General features: G+C 45.4%; 1 protein-coding gene across 1 annotated transcript in view; it reads left to right on the forward strand.

Annotated features, from left to right (window-relative positions):
- Positions 1–22,768, forward strand: part of ADAMTS18 (ADAM metallopeptidase with thrombospondin type 1 motif 18) — a 112,083-nt gene that overhangs the window by 62,722 nt on the left and 26,593 nt on the right. Inside the window, exons 11-16 of the mRNA XM_040982335.1 lie at positions 2,073–2,168; positions 6,666–6,814; positions 12,849–13,021; positions 15,916–16,046; positions 17,377–17,500; positions 18,177–18,421. Of these exons, the coding sequence (XP_040838269.1) occupies positions 2,073–2,168; positions 6,666–6,814; positions 12,849–13,021; positions 15,916–16,046; positions 17,377–17,500; positions 18,177–18,421 (918 nt within the window). The remainder of the gene's footprint in view (positions 1–2,072; positions 2,169–6,665; positions 6,815–12,848; positions 13,022–15,915; positions 16,047–17,376; positions 17,501–18,176; positions 18,422–22,768) is intronic.

A 22,768-nucleotide genomic window follows, 5' to 3' on the forward strand; every position in this document is an offset into this window, starting at 1 on the left:
GACTACTGGGTAGGGAAATGTGTGAAGACTAGGGCTTGATTCAGAGTGTGGGGAGGCTGCCTCATGCTTTCCTGTGACTGTGGATTGAAGAAAAGTGTCAGGATATATGAGAGGGTCTTCCACAAGTTCATGGGTAATATGTGTTATGAAAGAATGATGCATGTATTTCAACAATCTTTGTGCTAGCATAAATTACCTCATCATTCCACTTTTCCGTAAACTTTTGGAAATCTCCTTAGAGCTGTTTTTCACCGGGAGATCTCTTGAGATGGGAATGTGGTATGTTTGCCCACGTCTGGTGCATTGCTGGTGTTGGTTGTGTTGCTAAGCAGTGTTTTGAACATTCTTCCATTCTCTTTTGGGGTGAGGATTGCATAAACTACATGGCCAGACTCCCCACATGTATCTCTGGTTTCCCTGTTTTATTTTTGCAATCCTGTGCAAAGTCTTTTTTTTTTTAATTCTTGTGCTCTTGTTCATGAAATATTTCGAAGCATTTTCTTGCCTTGTTTTCTAGTTGTAAAATCTATCTTGAGTGGAAAGTTTGGGAAGCTGGATAATTGGTTAATTGAATTTTCAGGGTCAAAACAAGTAACAACAAAAAACATTTTGTTTTATTTTTGATTATCAATGATTTCCTCAAACTTTGTGTGTTCACCTTGCGACCTTTGCAAATAGAATATGGTGAATACAGTGGGACCTTATGAGTGTTTAAGGACTATTGTGAGTGACCTGACTTTGAGTGGACAGAATTCTGGTTTGGTTCTTTCCTTTAGAGAGAGGAAACTGAGGCTGGGGTGGTGGAGGCCTTGGGCAATGATTGATGTCAGCTCCAGGTCCAGGGAAAGGTCAAGAACCTGGATCGTGGAGTCAGGCCAGTCTGAGTTCTGTCTCTGTCACTTGCCTGCTTTGTGACAATATTGGCTTCAAGTACGTTGGTAGCTTGCTCAGTTACCTCAACTAAAAGAGTTTCAATGAGGAAGGAGTTTCCACCTTCTCAAATGGTAGTATTGATAGCTAACATTTCCATAACTTTGGTGTGATTTCGAAAAGCACACATTTAGCATATGATTGTTCTGGAGGTAGACATTTGAAATGTTAAAATCAAGGTGTCAGTGGAGTCTTGTTCCTCATTTTCTCACTTTTCCGACTTCCAGAAGCCCACTGCCTTCCTGGGCGCATGCCTGCTTTGTTCATATTCAAAACTAGGAACATCCACCCATATTCTCTTTGGTTCCCTCATGTCCGTCTCTTGCCCACTTGAAGATCTTTGTGAGTCCACTGGGTCTCCCTGGGGGCAGACTAGTCTCTCCATCGCAACATCGGTTACTAGCCATCTCAGTCCCGCCTGGAAACTGCAGTCTCCTTTGCTCATTTCTGGGATGAGGATGTGGGTATCTTTGGGGGCAGGGGTGCAGGGGAGAGGCATTATTCTGCATACTACAGTCTACCATGGGGAATACTTCATAGGTCTGGGATGAGAATTGTGTTGTTGAAATGCCTTAAATTGCAGTAAAGAAAGAGACCATAACAGTGATGGCATCAGTACATACATGTACTTTATGTACTAATCCTTTGGTGTGTGTTACCTCTGTGATCCCTGAGAACAACTTGGAAGAAGCCAGAACTGTTTTTTTCCACTGGTGTACAGGGTAGGAGACTGCAGAGAGGGATTCAGTAACATGTCCACGTGGCATGCCACTGGGAAGTACAAAGAGAATCAGACACTCTGTACTCCAGTGTGGGCCTATTTGACAGTACTAATTATGAATTACCATTGTCATTACTCACTAGATCTCTCAGTTTAGAATGATTCTTCTGTAAATGAACTGCCTCTTGGTCGTCATTGAATTCACATGCATGTTCAAGTATGACAGAAATGAGCTCCACGTCCATTTCACTGGAGCGTGTCATCTTGCTACTGCCATCCAACTGCACTTGGTCTCTGCTTTCCAACTAATTTGTCTGAACCCAGCCACCCCAAAACATAACACTGTATGCACGAGCTTTAGACATTTTTATTTTTATTTTTGTTGTGTGATTACCCTCACTAGCCCCCCTTTTCCTTTCAGGACATCTGCAAATCACTTTGGTGCCATCGAGTGGGCCACAGGTGTGAGACCAAGTTTATGCCTGCAGCAGAAGGGACCGTTTGTGGCTTGAGTATGGTAAACTGCCTACTTGTTAGTTTTTAGTTCCAGATATTTGATAAGAACCCCAAGTAATTCAAGTGTGTCATCAGATTGAAATACTTTTGTTGCTTATCTATTTCAGTGGGCTAGTAAGTTTTATTACATACCATTGGCCCTTTAAACTTGATGGAGTAGCTGAAAGTGTCAGGGAGCAGGTGTATTTGTTAGTGACAAATAAATGACCACCACCCTCCACTACCCAGAGACCCAGATGTCTGTCCTTCCCACATTAAGCTTGTGACATGTTGGAGAAGTTTCCCTCATATGACTTTGTATTGTAGCCTAAGAGACGCGTCTGTCTGGCTTGTATCATAAGGTTGTTTCGCCAGCGAGCTCCTTCAGCCCTGGAAGCGTGCCCACTGAGGAAGATTGTAAGAGAGCGAGTCTAGGTTTTATGGGAGGAACCCTCTCAGATGGTGATCCCCTTCTCCTTCGCTTTTCCGGTAGAGGACCAGTAAGCAACCTAGATTTGGGGAGTTCATTTGAAAATCTGTTCTAGAGGCACTCTGAAGAGGAGAGGATGAGAAGTTACAGCTTCAGGGATCCAGATTCCTGGCTCTCTCAACCCTGCCTAGGGAATTGACCATTTAGAGTGAATTCCATTCCGTAGCCACTGATTGGCCAGAAACCAGGAACAGGAAACTCTGAGGAGATAGAGAGGGAATGCAACTGAGCCCTATTCCTGAACAATTCCCAAACAAAAACCCAAACAGGAGCCAGCAACTGGAACTCTTTAAGCACCTGCTGGCGAGGCTCAGATGGGTACGGCGTGAACCTCCCTCGGGCTGAGGTGTACCCTGCCCATTGACTGCAGACAGTGGGTGCCCGGAGTGCATACTGCAGCCCCTCCCTAGGACAAGAAAACAGAGCCACCTTTCAGTGAGAGGGCATCAGAGAACAGCGCGGGCAGAGCACAGACGAGCCCACCCAGGGGCTGCTCCCCAAGCCATGTGCTGCGAATGCTTGGGGCTGCTGCTCAGCGTCTCTTGAATATGCTCCAAGGTTTTGGTTTCCTTTGAAAGAAAGCCCCTACCCTGAAAAAGCTCAAATTTGAAGACTAATGTGCAGTTTTCAGTCGATATGTTGATCTTAAAAAATCCTCCAAAAATATTATAATTGTTTTGTCATTTTATTTCAGAGTAATTTTGAATTAACAAAGCAAAGGTAGTGAGGGAGCAACATGGAGTTCTGATGTGCCCCTCCTCCCAGTTGCCCTATTGCCGTGCAGGTAGAGTTGTAGCTGTGGCTACTCAACTGAACACCTGCCTCTCCGGACATTGCTCAAGGCACTGATTTTTGAAGCCTCGAACTTTAGAACTTTCAACATGAGGATCAAATTTAAGTTTTGAAATGGACAAAGTAACAGAAATAAGCATGATGCTGTATCCAAACAGAGTGCTATAATTTGGAGGCTCTGCAGAAAGTTGGAGGAATATACATTTTATGCAAAGCTACACAAGGATTTTAATGGGGTCTTTTAATTTTGTTCTTGCACCAACACAAAATGCATCTTTTCATTCCATTTTGCAGAAGCTTTTTGAAGTCCCTTCATAGATGAGGACGTGCGTAGCGTAGCTATGACTCTGCAAGGAAGCTTGTGTACTAGACATCAGTAAATGAGGCCGGAGTCAGAAGGCAGGCGCTGTCATAGCTCTCCCTGCTACTTTAAAATCCCAGGCTATAGTTACACGCTTGCAAAGAGCCCTCCAATCCAGTGCACTGGGCAGAATGCGTATTGATAAATTCCAGTTTATTCCGGCTGCCTTCTCTCTGTGTCCTTCTGACAGGAGGTGTAGATAGGTGTCTGTTAGACTGCAGACTGCTTGAGGATCAGACCCATGGCTTACTCTGGCTCGTTGCTGGAGGGTCTGGCACAGGCTAGCAGCAACCTTTTTGTTTTATTTCTTTGGAACCCAAACCGCCAGTGTGTCCATGTCCTTCCTTCTCCAGTCCCCTATCCTTTGTACTAGGAGTATTTAGTAAACACGGGAGAACGTGAAAACCATGTACTTTCTATCCAGAGATGTGTGTATGAGGAAAGAGGTTTGTGTGCTGTTAAAAGGTTTGAGAAGTCTCTTAAAATTTGATAAGATACTGTGCATATAAAAAATTGCAAGGATTTAAAAAATTTCACCAAAATAAACTTAAAAAAAAGGAGTGGAGGAGGGGAAGAGAAAGAGACAAAAAGACTTCTGCTGGTTCATTCCCCAAGATTAAATTTAGGTTGTGCTGGGCTGGGCTGGGGCCAATGCCAGAAGCTGAGAAGCTAAGCCAGGCCTCCCAGATGTGCAGCGGAAACCCAGTTAGCAGAAGAACCACTACTGCCTCTCCAAGTCTACATGAAGAGGAGGCTGGGGTCAGGGCCTGATAACCAATACAGCCTGCAGGACTTAGCTGACCTTTGGACAACTAGGCTAAAGACCCATACCATGATTTAATCTTTTAATTCCGTTTGCCATGAACTTTGCGAAATTCCTTCATGTTGGCTCAAATCATAGCAATTCAATCTGAAATCAGAAAGACGTGTGTATAGATGTATGGATAAAAGTATATATGTGTGTGTCGCTTATGTTAGTATCTTATGTGTAAAATGAGATGGATAGAAATGCCCGCATGCTTTTGTAACCATTCCCATTTTCCCTTACCTTTTTAAAATTTTTAAAAAGATAATTTATATAATTCATTTGAAATTTAGAGGGACAGATAACTCCCTTCTGCTGTGCCACTCCTCGGGCCCGCAGTAGCTGGGCCTGCACCAGGCCAAAGCTGGGAGCCAGAAACTCCATGCAGACCATGCCCATGGTTGGTGCAGGCCCAGCTCTGTCGCTCATGCCCTCTGCCTCCTGGAGTGCCCGTCAGCAGGAGCCTGGAATGAGAAGCAAAGCAGGACTTAGATGCTCCGATACAGAACGTGGCTGCTTCATCTGTGTGCCAAATGCCTGTGCTTCTTGAACCATATGCAACTTGTGTTGAAAAAACAGAAAAATCCATTGTCAGGAGCTTGGCCCAATATTAGAATGAACCCTGAAATAGTAGCAAGTTGAATCAATTGGATGAGTGAGGGATATCTTAAAAACAACAAAATGCCCAGATTTCTGTGGCTCCATTATTTGCCTAAGAAGCACAATGTCATCTAGCTAGGCTCTCTGACTTGTGAATTATACTTGACCTCTACGACTGATGTAGTACTTTGGGCATCTATGGAAGTCTGAGCAAGTTACAATCACTTTGGTTGATGTCTGTCATTTAGCAGAATTTTTACTTCCTAAAAATGCTTTGCATGCACCAGAAGAGACTGTATATGCGAAGTTTTCCTTGCCGTATTTGGCCGGGGGAAGCGACTTCATCAGCTGTAGGTGTTGCTGCTGCTTGCTGCTAGCTACTCCCGGCTCCTGAGCTCTGTCCAGTAGAGTCCCCTTAGGGCAGATGTATGCTTAGGACGGACAAATCCTCAGATGACCGGAGGTGTTCATCTGCCCAGGCTCTCAACAATGTTCCATGATTTCATGCAAACTCCAAAATGACAATTAGTCCAAGGAAAACAAAAATTAAAAACAGAAGGATTAATCAGCACATAGCAAGAATGTGAAGAAAGGAAGCAATATGTTAACCTAGACAAAGTGTGTTAGCAACCAAGCCACGCGATAATAAACAGCTGCACAGCCAAGTAGATCACTGGGGGAAAGTGAAGATGTGAAGGTCAGACAGCCTCTCCTGAAATGCTGAAGCCAAAGTCCCAGTCCTCTGCAAAACCTGGCAAGGCCCAAACCCAGGCCTGGGGATCTGAGGCCGGGGCCTTAGGCAAGTGTGCAGTTACACTAAGTCCTGCAGAACTTGCTCAGAATTAAAACACCCCAGGGGGAGCCCAGAGGGGAGAGCCCCAAGCAGGCAGAGGAGCAGGGAAGCCTGGTGTTAGTTACCACAGAGAGCTGCAATGGAAAGGTCAGCACATAAACCAGCTCTCACCTTCACTAGCCAAGTTCATGGGCAAATGAAGGACTCGGCTCAGCTGTTAGAGAATCCTGTGTAGGGACATTTTCTGTATTCAGAAAAAGGACTTGATCTGAAGGGCAGAGTTCGTGCAGCCTGGAAGCTATTCCAAAGCCTAAGAAATGCCCTGTCCTGAGGATGTGAGAGCCACAAAAAACTACAATGTGGGAATGACTGTGTGTGTGCTTTTAGCAGAGACAGTCAATTAAATGACAAATCCTTTAGGTGATATCTTAAAGCCCTCAGTGGCAGGGGAGGCTCCCTGGGCCGCCTGCACCCAGCCTGTTGGTGAGCAGTGACACCTCGGTCCCCATGGCCATGCAGACAGTGTGGAATGACACCGTAAGGGAAGGGATCCATCGGCTGGCACAGCTTTGCTTTCTGCCACCAGACCTGCTTGTCCTGTTCTCGGGCAGGTGTGTGCAGCCTGCTGTACTTTCCCAGGTGGTCGCTAACATCCTGTGTCGCACGTTGTTTCCACAGTGGTGTCGGCAAGGCCAGTGTGTGAAGTTTGGGGAGCTTGGGCCACGACCCGTCCATGGCCAGTGGTCAGCTTGGTCGAAGTGGTCAGAATGTTCCCGAACATGCGGCGGCGGAGTCAGATTTCAGGAAAGACACTGCAATAACCCCAAGTAAGACCCCAAAGGAATACCCAGGCTGTCTACACCTTTGCCCTTAAGGTTGGAATACCCTGTTTTCAGTATGATTTTAGCAATCTATCAGTGGTTCACTGGTCACATGTCAAGGCCACATGCACTGGGTAGTATGCGGTGGGAAAAGGAATTAAAAAGCAAAATTATATGAAGGGACTTTTAAAGACTCACAGAAAATTGAGAAGTTTGAGGTGGTTTTGACACCAAAAAAAGTTTGTTTTCAGTTCAGTGAAAATATGCAATATGAAAAACCTTTGCATGGATTTCAAATGCTTCTACACCGAAACACCTCAGTTTTGGTTCCATTTTTTGATGAATCTGTGGCAGTACCTTCATAGGGGTGCATATGACGAGCAGAGAGACCAGCGATAGCAGGAACGACTTTGCTCATCTAGACTAGGGCCATACGGTCATGAGTTAGCGAGCCGGCACTCCTACAGGAGCGTGCTCAGAGTGAGCGAGCCTGCACTGTCATAGGAGCGTGCTCAGAGTGAGCGAGCCTGCACTGTCACAGGAGCGTGCTCAGAGTGAGCGAGCCTGCACTGTCACAGGAGCGTGCTCAGAGTGAGCTAGCCTGCACTGTTACAGGAGCGTGCTCAGAGTGAGCGAGCCTGCACTGTCACAGGAGCGTGCTCAGAGTGAGGGAACGTCCTTTCACACTGAAGAGTTGCAGAATGTTGGCTGATAGCAGGAACATACATCAGCACGTGCTAGTGGTTTACCGTTTTTCAAGAGAAACCAGAATAAAAAGATTGTTGCATATGAAAAATTTCACAATGCTTAAACCATTGATGACAAATCCAGTTTCTTTTTTTTTAATTATTTTATTTTTATTGGAAAGGCAAATATACAGAGAGGAGAGACAGAGAGGAAGATCTTCCGTTCGATGATTCACTCCCCAAGTGAGCGCAACGGCCGATGCTATGCCAATCCGAAGCCAGGAGCCTCTTCTGGGTCTCCCGCACGGGTGCAGGGTCCCAAAGCTTTGGGCCGTCCTCAACTGCTTTCCCGGGCCTCAGGCAGGAAGCTGGAAGGAAAGCGGGGCTGCCGGGATTAGAACCGGCGCCCATATGGGATCCCGGGGCGTGCAAGGCGAGGACCTTAACCACTGCACCACCGCGCCGGGCCCCAAATCCAGTTTCTTTAGAAATCAGTGTTTTAAAGCTGCCACTCAGAAAGCTAAAGAGATCATCTTTGGATTGAAGTCGGCCGTGGTTACTGGCGGGCACCCCAGGTCTAGTCCCATGGGAGGTGCCTTAGCGTATCGCAGGCTCCATGGCAGGGAAGTGGTTGCTTTCATGGCTGCGTCTCACATCTGAAACACGGGGCACGATGTGGTTCCTCCTTGGCTTGCCTTTGTTCGAGTCACTGTGTGGCTTTGCTGAAATCATCTGACGTTTGAGCTTGGTTGTAAGCATAAAGTTGTGTGGATTTGACAACACGATGTGAATGGTGGTACAGCATGGAGTTTAAGAATCCCTGAGGTGCTGCCACGTGGCGTGGGAGAAGCTGCTTCCTCCTCCCAGACACCTCCTCTTTATAAGTGAGGAAAATGGTGGCACCTACGGTCACCTGAGTTAATTGTTGTGAAGTGCTTTTAGCAAGCGCCTGTTAAATAAGTGAATGAAACTGGACGAGAAGGACATATTTCCAGACTTGGTCAGAGGCAATAATCTAAGCTCAAAGAAAACACTGGGCATCTTGAAAATCTAAGGCTTTGGAGATCCTTCGTCCAGAAACGCCTTGGATGCTGTTCGGACTATCTCGGTGTGCTCTGGGCTGTCTCAGCTTTGGTGGGTTTACCATGACGAGTTCTGGATGGTGGGGTTTTGTCCAGTAGATGAGCAGTGTGTGGCTGCATCCCAGGTCTTTCTGTCCCCACCAGGTGCCAATGGGAAGAAATGGATGGAATGAGAGAGAAGTTTCTGAAGCATTTGCCTTTTACACCACTTCATTAAAAATTCCCGCCTGCGGTGGCCTGGGTCTTGGAGAGAGTTGTTAGAATCTTTGGCTTTGCATTTTGGAAGTGTGGTTCACAGATCTGGTTTTCATACATCACAGCCTTGTACAATCCCAATATTGTCCCAAGAAAGAGAAGATGACCTAATTGAATAGCTCTGCTGTTAAAGTGCACCAGTGATGCCCCTGAGGTTTGAATGGAAACCTCCCTCCCCTCGGTGGGATTGAGAGGTCTCATTCTAGTAGGGCATGGTTCATGGAAATAGCCTATATTCATGTTAGAGATGTGGAAGAAAAGAATTAATCAGTAAAGTGTTTGCACTCCATGCGGCTTTATCATTTTAAACAAGATTAAAGGTAACAGGGATTCTGTTAGTTTAACTCTGCAGTAAGTCACAGGTAAAAAGAGTGGGTGATAGCCTCTCCCCAAACAATTGAATGAACTGTTCTCATCTCACTTGGTTGTGGTAAGGCTCACTTCTCTCCCTGTTTCAAGCCACTGGTTTCCTTCTTGCATCAGTGTCCTGTCTACACCACTGACTGAGCTGCACCATGGGTGCTTTCTGCTCCGAGAGGCAGGTACAATGATGCTGTTGCCAGAACATACTTTGTTTCAGAAAAAACAAAATAAAACAAACCATGATCCCTGAATGATTTATAAATGTATCAAATTTGGGGGCTGGAAAAGAGTTGAAAGTTTATCTCTGAAATAGTCAGTGCCAGGGACTTGTAGCCACCTCTTTTTCCCAGGCCTGATTGCTCTCTTGGTCTTCAATTTATTCATTATTCAGAGAGAAACCTCTCCTTCTGATTCACTCCCCACAGGCCTGCCCCAGCCGTGGGTGAGCCTGCCTGAATCCCAAGAGCTGGCACTCACTGTCTGCCATGTAGGTGGCAGGGGTGGCAGGGACCTGGCAGCTGCATTTGTGGGAAGCCAGACTGGAGAGCAAAGTTGGCATTTGAACCCAACACTGCCATAGGAGATGCAGGCATTCCAAGCAGTAGCTTCCCCACTGAGCCTAATGTCTATACCTCAAAAGCCCTGATGTGGCCCTGAGGCAGACTGTCCTCAGAAACCTTCGCATAGCGCTTTCCCGGCCTTGGCTCCCATCAGGGTAGCCCCAACACCTGAGTTAAAACCTTTCTGATCAGTCATTTTAGAGAAAGGGAGGTGGAGAAGCCTGTTCACAGCCTGGGTCACCGTGGGGCGCCTAGGTCACCAGAGTACTGTTGAGGCCCTCAGTCTTAATTCTTCCACAGTTGTCTTGATTCTTTAGGAAGTCAACACGTGGTAGGAGAGCCTAGGGACAGTCCTAGAAAACTCTAGTCAAGGGAATGAATGATGACTTGCTGCAGTGTTCTAGAACTTTCCTAAAGCATTGGAGAAAGCCTAGTTCAGCACGTAAGCCAATGCTGCTTAGCAAATGGAGTTAGGAGGAAAGTCATGCCCACGGAACAAGAATTGAATCCTATATGTGCTCCACGTTCCGAGCAACGAGTTCCAGGTTTAGCTGGTGATCAGAATCGCCGCATCGTCCATCTCATTTTCTCTTTCTCTCCGTCTTACACACACAGAAAGATCATGGAAAATTCATATGGAAGAGAAAGTATACATAGATTGCAGTATATTTCGCCTCAATAGTTTGAATTCTATCTTCTCTGTGGGAATTCTTTATTCTTCACTGTGTGAAGTCCCTTGAATATTGATTAGCGCTCCCAATGTATGGTCATTCAGCCAAGCCACATTACAACCATCTGAGCTAGACAGAAGCAGAGATAAGGTATATTCTGTCTGACAGAAGGACAAAATCATGGGACCAGATTTGAGTTTTCTGTGTTTTTTTTTTTCTTTCTTTCTGTTCCTGAATGTGTTTTATTGACCTTAATGTGTTGAGGGATAGGGTGCTAGAATCTGGTGTTAGTGACTCCTAACATTGACGTTTAAAGGTGCGAAAACATATTCATGGCATTTCAGGAATTCCTGGGAAAGCCCAAATTCTTGCCAGTCATTAGTTTTAATCCCTTTGACCTTAATCCCATAATAGAAAATGAAATATCTGAGTAAATAGAAACCAGACGGCCTCAGATGCCTTTGAAAGTCATAACCTTGCCTCTGTGCTATCCCTGCCCCCAATTACTGCCCTTAATTCTTGACAGGCATCACCTCCGTTGTCCAAGTGGCCTCCATCTTATGGACAAAGATGTTAAGTCACATTGCTTCAAGTCCAGCTGGGAAGAGGTGATGGCCCTGACTGGCCCCAGCTCTGCACAAGGCCAGTTCCCTGATTAGCAGCTTACCCTGGCTTGTTCTTCTCCCGCCTCGTCTCTGTGGCCTCTCTGAGTGATGCAGCCTCAGTACAGGAGGAGGAGGACCCAGGAGAGTGCTCACAGGTGTAGGACAGAGCTCTGCCCTGCTCCGCTCTGTGGGAGCCTGGCTCAATGTTCATTGTTCATTTGTGAGCTCTGTCAGTCACATTTCCCTTCTTGAAAGAGGAGAAGACTGGAGAAGTTGGGAGGTCTTGCAATTTACAAGTTCTGTGATGTGAAAAAGAACTCTCTGTGGTCCCCTTTCACTTCATTAACCGTGAATAGTCCAAAGGAGGGCTATTGGTTACAGGAAAGTCTTAAATGGTCGTTCCTTGGGACTGTGGCTTCTAAAGGTGGGCAGGAGTGCTGAGGCTCTGATACTGCACTGGGGTCTTTCTGCGTGCATCTTAGATCATAATTTACAGGGTCTTCAGGGATGTTAAGGAGCACAAGGCTGCTACATGTTGAAGCAGTTGCTCCCGCGTGTTCTGAAAGAATATAAAAACCTCTGGCACGTGACGCTGCCCACCGCTGTTGAATCCGTTGTGGAGTGCAGTTACAGGAGGTCTACAGGAGGTCTCCATGATGTGTGCTCAAGCACGTCCACCCAGGGATGCTGGATTGTGTCCTTGGACTTCCTACGGGGACAAGGAGTGCTAATCCCAGGGATTTATTAACCTGTAGCCTCCATTTATGTCACATGTCGGCATCCGTTTTTATCTGCAGCACTCCACTGTTGTAACCTTTGGAGAAAACGACGAGAAAAAAAGTTAGAAAAAGAACATGCTTTGTGTACGGAGCACCTAGATAAGACAGCACTGCTGGTTTCAGTGTAGTCTCTCTCTCTCTCTCTCTCTCTCTCTCTCTCTCTCTCTTCCCCTCCCTCCCTCCCCCCTCTCTCTCCCCCTTTCCTCTCTCCCTCTCTATCCCATTCTCCCATTCTCCTTTATTTGGCTTCCGGGTTTATGCAGCTTGGAGTCTGCCTACCCAGACCTTAAAGAGCTTCCGGTTAGATCATAATTATTTATGCTCTTTGGGACTCCCTAATCTGGAAATCCATTTCCCATTGAGTTTGGCAGGAAAGGAGCTGGCCACCTGCAAAACTGAAATATGATTACGCAAATGAAAACAAGAGAGTCAAACTAGAGTACTCTCAGACAATAATCAGGATCTTATCTCCAGGACAGACAAAGCTGGGTTGCAAAGCAAGGGGAAATAGAACTTTCTGTTTCTTTTCCTCAGTATAGCCTGGCATTGCAGGTAGAAGCAGGTACTGCAGAGAGAGAAGTGAGAGGAGGAAAGTGAGAGTGTTACGAAATGGAAGAAAACCTGCAGACAGATTGTATCCACACTTAAGGTGCTATTGATGCCACCGTGTATGTTTGTATGTGTGTGTAGCTTGTCAATTCTGAGTAAGGAAGAACAGTTTTGGCACCACGCTGAAAAAGATTAAGGAGTCATTGTAGGTTTTTGCAAAAAGAATATTATTAGTATGTTCTAATGATGTACTATATTTAATCTATGAATAGGTATGCCTTGATTGCTTGAGTGATTAATTATGCCTGCTGTGGATAGCAGAGGGCATGTGTCGACTTGTATGCTACATATTTGTATCTTCATAACATGCTGTGTACAGCTGCAGACACCGTAACATTGCGTGTCATTTTGATTGTCCTACTGTGATTATGTATGAGGAAAAGTGATCCTTTGATTGCGAGCCTAAACTGCTCTTTGATTCTGCTTTCAGGCCTCAGTACGGTGGCAAATTCTGCCCGGGTTCTAGCCGTGTTTACCAGCTGTGTAACACTAACCCTTGCCAGGAAAATAGCTTGGACTTTCGAGCCCAGCAGTGCGCAGAATACAACAGCAAACCTTTCCGTGGATGGTTCTACCAGTGGAAGCCCTACACAAAGGTGGAAGGTAAGTCCTTCCCTGCGAATGTGTCTGTGCAGTGTTCATGTTGAGCGCACGGCACAGAGGAGACCATCGCCTGTAACAGAGCTCACCGTTTCCCTTGCATTCTCCGTCCCACCTCAGTATTGAATCAGGTACCGAAGGTGCCGTTGATTTTCCTACCCCTTTTTCTTCTTTTCTTCCTGCAAGACGCTGCTTGTTTCCCCCAGCTGCCAGTGAAAGGGCTCACGTGTTCGAAATACACTGAAGTTTCTAAGCTTACCTTTGCCTTTTCAGTAATTCATTCTCCCAGGGATGTTAGTGGAAATCGGTATGAATTATCCAGACTGAAAACTTGTAACACCATATACACCTCTTAGAGACCCCATAGTCAGTAATTAACCTGTCAGAGGAGTGCAGGCTTGGGAGAGAAGGCCCATTTGTCAAGGGCACGCCTACACAGAAACACAGAACCCCAAATGATCGTTATCTCTAAGCCAGCTTCTTAGCGCTTGCAACTCAAAGACATGGCTTCCGTTGTACTTGTTCTATTAATTTGTTTTTGTTTTGGCTGCCGAGCAAAACATCTGTTTTAGTGAAAAGGTGAGAATGCAAAGCAGCTTCTGTGATCTGTGTGGGAATAGATATCGCTTATGCTGCTTTCTTTGCCATTGTTTTCATCTTCTGGATTTAGCACAGCTCTTTCTGTTCCCTTGCTGAAGGGCATGCGTGAAACGTGTGAATGTGGACTGTCGGGAAAGAGCTAAATGTACTGACGATTGACAGACCGTTCCTGTGCCCAAGCCCAGGATGAACCTGTGCCACCAGTGCACCAGAGGAAATTGATGGCATTGCAGATGCCATCACAGCAGGAGAGCCTCCATGAGAGCGAGGTTGTTGTGCTGTGGCTCTGGACCAGCCAGCTCTCTTGAGGAGCACTGATTTGATTTGTAGGCATGGCTGTTTTCCTGCAATCTTAGAGCCATGCAGGGGACATTCTGAAGACAAGCTGTGTCTTAAGAGGAAATGATGCAATTTTTATATTGAAAACCCGAAAAGCTTTTGAGGAGCTGGGATGTTAGATGTGGTAGAGATAGCATCTGAGGATGGGTGAGTTTAAGGGCTAAGGGAGTCCGGCCGGATCACCTCTCAGAATTTCTTGGCCAAGTGATCTAGAACACCCTTCTTTCATTTCATGCCTTGGATGCTTTGTTCCTCACAGCCCTAGAAGTGCATGCTCTGGCGAGTGAGTAGAGAAGTAACTGTGAGCTGCTTCTACTTGCAGAATCTGGACTTCCTCTGGGCTGTGCTCTTTCTGGAAGACTCAGTTGTCCCTTCTGGGCTTTGTTTGGTGTTCTTGGTTGTTCTTAGCCTCCCACATTGCAGCTCCCATTTAAATACACTGTTTATGAATGGGTTATGCCATCACTCTCTAAAGAGGTCCTACATTGATTATGCAAAGAGAAAGCTAGACATACAGGTTTGAAACTTGGAAAAGTGCATCTTGGTTCTCAAGCATGCTCAACAATTACAGTTTTCACCAAGTAAGATGAGTGTAGCTCCATTGGTTCCCCCTCTAGCAGATGGTGTATACTGAGCTTTTTGGGCGGTTGGGGACACTTCTAGTAGCACAGGAGAGTGAGTTGAATCAAACATTCTCCACAGCTGAGGATCTCACATGCTGGTGGAGGAAGACGGGAAAGTGGAGCCTCTTTGGTCTCACTTCCGCTTCCCCGAGACACTGGAAGGGACCACACCCTGCACTGGGGGAAGTGCTAGCTAGGGAAGATGCTCTTCGCAAATGTGCCAGTCTTGGTCCTGCTGCACTGCGCTTGCTTTCCCTCTTTGAGTTTATGATGGATTCCTTCCTACATTTTCCCAGACATCTGTGCTAAAACACCCAACCTTCTAAAACTTTTCCATTTCTGAAACTGATAGGAAAAACAGAGTATGTGTGCGATCCAGCTTCTCAATCTCAGATGCAAAAATCAGGAGGCATTAACATGAGCTGCTATTAACCAAAAACAGTTGTAAGGGAGGCAACAATGTTGAGTCCACAGATACTTCTGCATTATGGGACTGGAAGAATTTAGCTTCTTTTACATTTAACTTTTGAGTTGGTCTTTTATTGAGGGGTTTTCCAGAGAGCACTCCTTTGCAAACTGTTTACACATGTGTTGTGAAGCTGTTGTTAAGGCTATCGCTCAGTGTCGCCTACATAAGGTCTCCTGTGAGAAACGTCATCTGGAATTCCAGGCCAAGGAGAGGTTTTTCTACTTGAGAAATTGGCAGAATAACTCTTTTCTGATAACAAGAGTTCCACAAACCTAACACATTGCTTTTTTTCTCTCTCTCACTTGTGATACTACAAACTTAATGATCAACGGAAGCCTCCTTTTCAACCTTCAGGAGTGGCTCATCTACATACTCTTCCTTTTCATGATAGGTTTTGACTATATGTTTTAGGAACATCATTGGCCATTTTCCTTAAAACTTCCCTCCCAGTGAATGGTATCACTTGGCAAAGCACTAAATATCCTGAACCAGAGTCGTGAGGCTATGGCCTGCAGGCCAGGTCTGACCTTCTCTTAAAAAACAACTGCCCTTTGTGGATGTGAGCAAACATAACGCCTGTGAGGCCTGAAATGCTTGTGGGGGGAGCAGAGGTGTGTGGCTGTGCAACCCACCAGTATGGTATGGCGCATATCACTAAGTGTCAGAAAACAGCATTCCTATGGGTTTGATTGGACCCATTTTCTTCATATTGCTAAGTGAGATTAGTTTTGTGAAGGCCACGTGCATATGTGCTTAGATATGAGCATAGCATCTCCCCTTGACATCGAGTTCCTCCTTCAGGGAGCATCTCAACCTGCCCGTGGCCAGCTCTTGATTGAGTTCTATCTTGCTGTCTTTGCTTCTAGAGGAAGACCGGTGCAAACTGTACTGCAAGGCTGAGAAGTTTGAGTTTTTTTTTGCAATGTCTGGCAAAGTGAAGGACGGCACTCCTTGTTCGGCGAACAAAAATGACGTTTGTATTGACGGGATTTGTGAAGTAAGAGAACACTTTGCTTTGGGGTGCACAGCCGTGCTGGGGTTTCCTCATATCAAGGGTATCCCCTAAGGAGTGTCACAGGAGATGCTGCATCGGTGACGTGGGGGAAAGGGGAAAAAGCGCGTGACCTGGATGTGAACTCCACCTGTACATTCCCCCAGTTTCTGTGTGCCTCCCCCCGGTCTGGTTATTCTAGTTTCTCTTTTACTCCATTTCTATGAGGTAGAAGTGAGATGTCGCTGTACCTTGCCTTACATAGTAGTTATGGGGAGATCGTAAATACCAGCCAATTTTATTGCGTATTTGCTAAATGCATTTGCTACGTGAGCAGAACCTTGTAAATGTTTTTTAGAAATACCGCTATTAATTTCAGGTATTTTCCTATTCTCTGAGTACCTGCTTTCTCCTTCATTTGATCATTAGTCCTTTGACTCTTAAAAGATGTGTAAATACAAGTATATCTATGAATTATCCAACTTTTTGAAGATTTATTTATTTGAAAGGCAGATTTTTGCAGAGAAAGGAGCAACAGAAAGATAAATCTTCCATCTGCTGGCCCACTCCCCAAATGACCTCAACAGCCACAGCCGGACTGACCCAAACCTGGGAGACAGGAGCTTCTTTCCAGCCTTCCAAGGGATGCAGGAGTCCAGGACCTTATGATCAGAGAATTAGATCAGAAGTGGAACAAGCCAGGATGTAAACCAGTGCCCAATGAGATGCCAGTACTTTCAGGCAGAGAATTAGCCTGACACACCACCATGCCAGCTCCCCAACTTTTTAAAAAGATGCATTTATTTATTTGAAGGGAAGGAGGACTGAAAGAGATAGGGGAGAGAGAGAAAGAGAGCTGGTCCGCTCTTCAAATGGCCACAGTGGCTGGAGCTGGGCCTGCCTGAGCCTGGAGCCAGGAACTGCATCAACTTGCTCATGTGAGTGGCTGGAGCCCAAGCACTTGTATTCAGCTGCCTTCCCAGGCACATTAACCAGAAGCTGAACTGAAAGTGGAGTTGCTGAGACTTAAACTGCCCTTGTGGTGTGGGCTGCTGATGTTGCAAGTGGCATTCTCTAGCTTCAGTCATTTATAGCAGTGATGATTTTCCATTCTATTCTCAGAGATGAGGAATTGAACCCTTAGGAAAATCAAGCAATTCGCCTCATCCTGCATCTAGGAATGTCAGAGGAAATACTATGCCTTGAACCCTTCAGTTGCACTGTCACTCTGTTGTTCTACAAAGAAAGAAAACCATTTGCCGGTTAATTCTCCCTGGCCACTGCCTTCTCTAACCTTTACTTTCCTCACTTTTTTTCTGTGGTGTTGTTGTTCCAGCCAGTTGGATGTGATCATGAACTTGGCTCTAAAGCAGTTTCAGATGCATGTGGTGTTTGCAAAGGTGATAATTCGACTTGCAAGTTTTACAAAGGCCTATACCTCAACCAGCAGAAAGCAAATGGTGAGAGATGCTGCTGATGTTTCGTTGTTCTTGGTGGGATCCAGCTGTGACTGCTGAGCAGATTTGAGCCACACTAGATGTTACTGATCCCTTTACTGGCTCACTTGGCAGACAAAGGAAATGGCTTTGTCACTTGTCTGGGAACAAGGAAGGATGGATGGGTCTTTTTTTTTTTTTAATGTGAGAAGTCTCATCAACACACTGAATTTCAGCAGCGTGTTTAATGAATGTCTCTCCACTGTCCCTTATAATAGTTGGTGCAGCTGGTTGTATGCCACACATGCCTGTGTTAAATAAATGTACTGGGAAACTTAGATGATGTTACAGGAATAGGTGAAGCAATTATTCAAGCATCTTGCACAAAATTAAACTGAATATCATTGTTAAGGACCCACAGTTCTGTGTTTCTTCTGAGTAGATTGAACCAAACAGAAAACAGCATTCCTTAGTTTTGTGAACTGTGTTGGTCTGGAAGGGAGAAAGACATAAAATATGTCAACAAGACATTGGGAAAGCCTCAGACATCGTATTTCTCTGGTGCTTCCACCATGTGGAAAATGATCGATCATTTTTTAGCTGATAAAGGAATGAATGCCAGCTAGGCCTTGTTCTGTGCAAACAGTCATTGCTGCAGTGCACACGTGGAATACAAAAATATTGCATTCTTCCCATTTAGAGTATTACCCGGTGGTCGTCATCCCAGCTGGGGCCCGAAGCATCGAAATCCAGGAGCTGCAGATCTCCTCTAGCTATCTCGCTGTCCGAAGCCTTGGCCACAAGTATTACCTCACAGGGAGCTGGAGCATCGACTGGCCTGGGGAATTCACTTTTGCTGGGACCACATTCGAATACCAGCGCTCCTTCAGCCGCCCAGAACGTCTATATGCTCCGGGACCCACAAATGAGACGCTGGTCTTTGAAGTAAGTTCCTATGGTTGATGGAGTTCTCAATGCTGCTCACTGCATCTAGAGAATGACTCCCTTTTGAGCTAGCTTAAAGAACTCTAATCGTCCTAGTCCAAATCTGTTTCCCAACAGGCTTATTATGCAAGTGCTAAAAGGAGAAGACTGTTGGCCGCTTTCATTTTTAGGAATAGGAGAGGAATTAGTGGACTGCCAACAACAGTGCATTCATGTTCACATGCAGGTGGCAGCCTTCGCCATTGCACATGGTTTTCATGACTGCCCAGGTAGAGAACAGGAATGCTTTTTAGATGATCCCAGATTGGCGTGTCTGTCCTTTGGGTAATCCATTGTAGCTGCGTTTGTAGGTTGGCTGGCCTGAGAGGAAGATAGTGCAGTGGAGACAACACTTGCATGAACCTCTGCAGATTTTTAATCACACGGAGCTGCAATAAGTTTTGTAGGCTGCAGTTTCCCCAGAGATTCTTTACCCAGGCAGGAAAAGAAGAAAGACGCATGTGAAACAACCAGCAGAGCTGCCTATGCGTTTGCAGGATGGTTTCATACATATGTTTTGTTTTGTATCTCTCGGTTGGCTTTCATTCCTCCTTGTAAATTGGGGCTGATCGTTTGTGCATATGGAAAAGTGATTTGTGTCATCTGTAGGAATTGTAGGCATTTGCATAGAAACTCTCCTAGTTCCCAGTCATGGAACACTTCCACACTGCCGTGAACAGACTCGTGGTGGTCGTTTTGAGTTTCAATTCCTTACCTGCAAAATTAGTGTAGAAAAGTTTATCCATTTACTTGCCAGAAAAATGAGAAATTAAGTGTGAAAAGGGCTAATATAGTTGCCTAACTTGTACCAGTAGAAAAAGCAGAGGTGAATTTGAGGCCAGGACTTTGCCATTCAATGATGTGGTGTTGGTTGTCAAAGACTTGCTGCTCTACTCTTAAAGATGGGAAACCAGGTGAATGCAAGTTAATAAGACTGAAATACTGCGAATCTCCTATGTTTAGCACATGCTATTTCAATTTTATATACCAGTCTGGTTTTTATTATTATCTGAAAAGCAGAGTCAGAGAGGAAGAGACAGCAACCCTTCATTGACAGCTTCACTCTCCTGTGAGCTGGGGCTGGGCCAGGCTGCAGCCAGAAGCCAGGAACTCTATGTGGGTCTCCCATATAGTTGCAGAGGCCCAAGAACGTGGGCCATCTTCTGCTGCTTTGCAAGACACATTAGCAGGGAACTGAATTAGAAGTTGAGCACTCAAAGTGGTGCTCATAAGGGATGCTCCTGGCACTTTGTAAGATGTTTAGCTGTTTGAAAGGCAAAGTTGCAAAGACAGAGAGAGAGCAAGCTCTCTATATTCCATTTGTTGGTGCATTGCCACAATAGCCAAGGCTGGTCCAAGCTGGATCTAGAAGCCAGGAGCTCCATTCAAGTCTCCCATATGGATGCAGGGAATCAAACACTTGAGCCTTTGTTTGCTTTCCGAGGTGCATTTAGCAGGGAACTGGATGATAAGTACAGAAGCTGAGATTCTAACTGGTGCTCTGGTGTGGGTTGCTGAAGACACAAGCGGTAGTTTAACCCGTTGTGCCACAGTGCTGATTCACTGGTGATTTTTATGTAAGATTGCTTTTATCTTTTTGTCTTATGTATATTGATCAGTTTAGCGTAAACAGAGTTCTTGATGCTCAGCTAAGGGAGCGAGTGTAATGATGAGGCACAGAGTGTTCTGTGTCCTCAGTCTTTGGGGTCAGTGATGTCATTCACGAAGCCAGTGTCAGAGACAGCGTCTTTGCTTGGGAAATAGATGCCCTCAATTTGTCTTTTTCGTTAGTCTCCTGCACAGGGGCACTAGATGATCCTTTGAACAAAGGCCATGTCACCATGGTATTAGCAACAACTGTTTGCGGCTCCTGACAGTGCAGTAGCAGTGGCTTGGCCCTGGCCTGGGTGAAGGTGTTTGGAGTCCATGTGTGTTGAGTTATTGCAGGCAAATTTAGATGACATCTTGACGTTTCCCTAATGGATTCTTAGATTTGCCATGACTTTAGCAAGCAGGAAAGTGAAAATATACAGGCATTCAATTGTGTTCCACACTGACAGTAATTTAGGTATATAGTTCAGCATAAAAAATCCCACTGCTATTATCAAATTTAGAGTGTTGGAGGGTACAGTTTAGCTTTACACAAATACATATTGAATTATAGATTGTGGTAAGTTCTTTGGAGGAAAACAACTGTAAGAAAAGAACGGAGAAGGAGGTCATGTTTAGACTAAGGGTTGATGAAGAATCCTCTGAGGGAAGCCCTCCGGGGGGGGGAACTGAAAGGACAAGAAGAACCAGCAAGGTAAAGAATTGTGAATAGTCAAGGAAAGCAGACAGCAACTTAAAACTCCATGTTGAGTTTGAACTTGAGCTTTTGGAAGAAAAGTTCCTTATGGCTGCAGAATGCTGCGAAAGGAGAGTAGTGGGATATGGGATGAGTGAAGTAGGAATAGTAGTTAACAGATAATATCATTGGTGGGGGAGACGCTTGGATATTCACACTAAGATACATTAAGCCTTGGTCGTTTAAGTCACTATCTTGTAGCTTCACTCTGGCTGCTAGGTAGATTAGTGACTAGAAGGAAAAGAAGCAGATAGGGAAACATAGAAGATGGTACTGCCAGAATTCCAGGAGCAAAAATTGAGAAGGTGGCCTTGCAATTGAAGGAAGTGATCTGTTTGCAGTGTCTGACGGGGTGAGAGTAGAAAGCTGTCGGAGGGTACTGAGCGAGGGACTTTCAGGGAGAAGGTGCTGCGAGAGAGTCAGGTCCCTTCCCTGGGCGTTTATTGGATTGTCTGACTCCTTCAGCTATCATGGGGGTGCTTGGAAACTGCGGACAATTCTGTTTTAAGCACCTTGTGTCAGCATGCATATTAGACATTTATGAATGAATGTCAAGTAGGCTGTTGAGTGTGTGTTTAAGATGTCTCCGGGGGCGAGGGGTGGGACGGGAATAAAACGCCCTTGGGAAGGAATGAATGCAGGAATCAGTTCCCCTGAATGTCCCAAGCAGCATGCTGGTGGTCATTTGCTCACTGAGCAGAGCCCTGCCCTCCCAGTTCCCTGTTGGGAGTAGCCACATAATAGCCACGTCTAGAATATGCCTTGTGTGGAAGCATTCAAACCCATGCTAACACCAGTAGAAAGGAACACGCCGGATGCGGCCAGGGACGCACACGCCTGGAACTAGGACCCTCACGGTGTTAACATCACTCCCTGCTCTGACATGTCAGTTGTCATTTTTTGCCCAGGACCTGAACAACTACAGCAATGAGTAGGAAGATGTTTGTGACCATGGGAAGGCCACCATAGCTGTTCTGTTTTATTGTCACATCTGTATGTTTCCTTCTGGATTGTACGGTGTTGGGACCTCTATCAGAATCCCATGATCAGAAGCTGTACAGATTTCGTTTTGGGTGTGCTTAGCAAGTTTTTTCTTGGAAGCAGCCAGAGAAACCTGCTAAATGACAGTTTTGCAGTTCAAGATCGTGCAATATTTTCTTGAGGGTTGAAGAGCACAGCATTTTCTGGCATATCAAAGGGCCATATGTAGGTGGTAGAGAGGGAGTTTGTTTTAGGCCCTGGCAGTACAGAATGAAGGACCACTTGTCACATCACGGTCGTTGAGTGGCAGGCAGCAGCCTTAAACATTTACAAGGAAGGTGCACAGAAGACAACTATAAGAGAAATAACCATATGCAGCTTAAAACCGTACGGTGTTTCACATGTGGTTTGGTTCAGAGTACACAATTAGTTATGTAACTTAGGCATAATTCTATATGTTACCTAATGTTCACTTTTATCAAATGAACAAGCGAAACTGTTAGAGCTGTTAAAAAGATCACTTTGGATAATATCAATGCCTAAAAAGTGCTTAGTGTAAAGTGGCATACACACACACACACACACACACACACACAGCAAATTCATGTCTGTGGATCACATCCAGCTCCTGGGATCTGCCAATACATTCAGATAGTTTCAAAATTGCAGCAAGCATCTCTAGTCTTAAATATATCTTGATAGGATATTAGACTTTCTTCCGTTGTCTACATCTACAATGCCATGAAACACTAAATAGCAGAACAATGGACTTGTGTCTGTTGGTGAAGGACTATTGTAATAATACGGGGAGAGTCAGTGGGGCAAGGGGGTGGGCAGAGTGGAAGGGGGCCTCCTTCTGCCTGGGGTAGCATATCGTGAAAAATTTAAAAAAAACTTATATAAAATTTGAACTTTTAAATATCTTAATATATGAGCAGATCTATGAGTTTGTAGCCTGGGTTACAGACCTCAACGTGAGT

This window comes from Ochotona curzoniae, unplaced genomic scaffold (assembly GCF_017591425.1).
Source record: "Ochotona curzoniae isolate NIBS_2020 unplaced genomic scaffold, NIBS_Ocur_1.0 contig_3622, whole genome shotgun sequence".
Taxonomy (NCBI): domain Eukaryota; kingdom Metazoa; phylum Chordata; class Mammalia; order Lagomorpha; family Ochotonidae; genus Ochotona; species Ochotona curzoniae.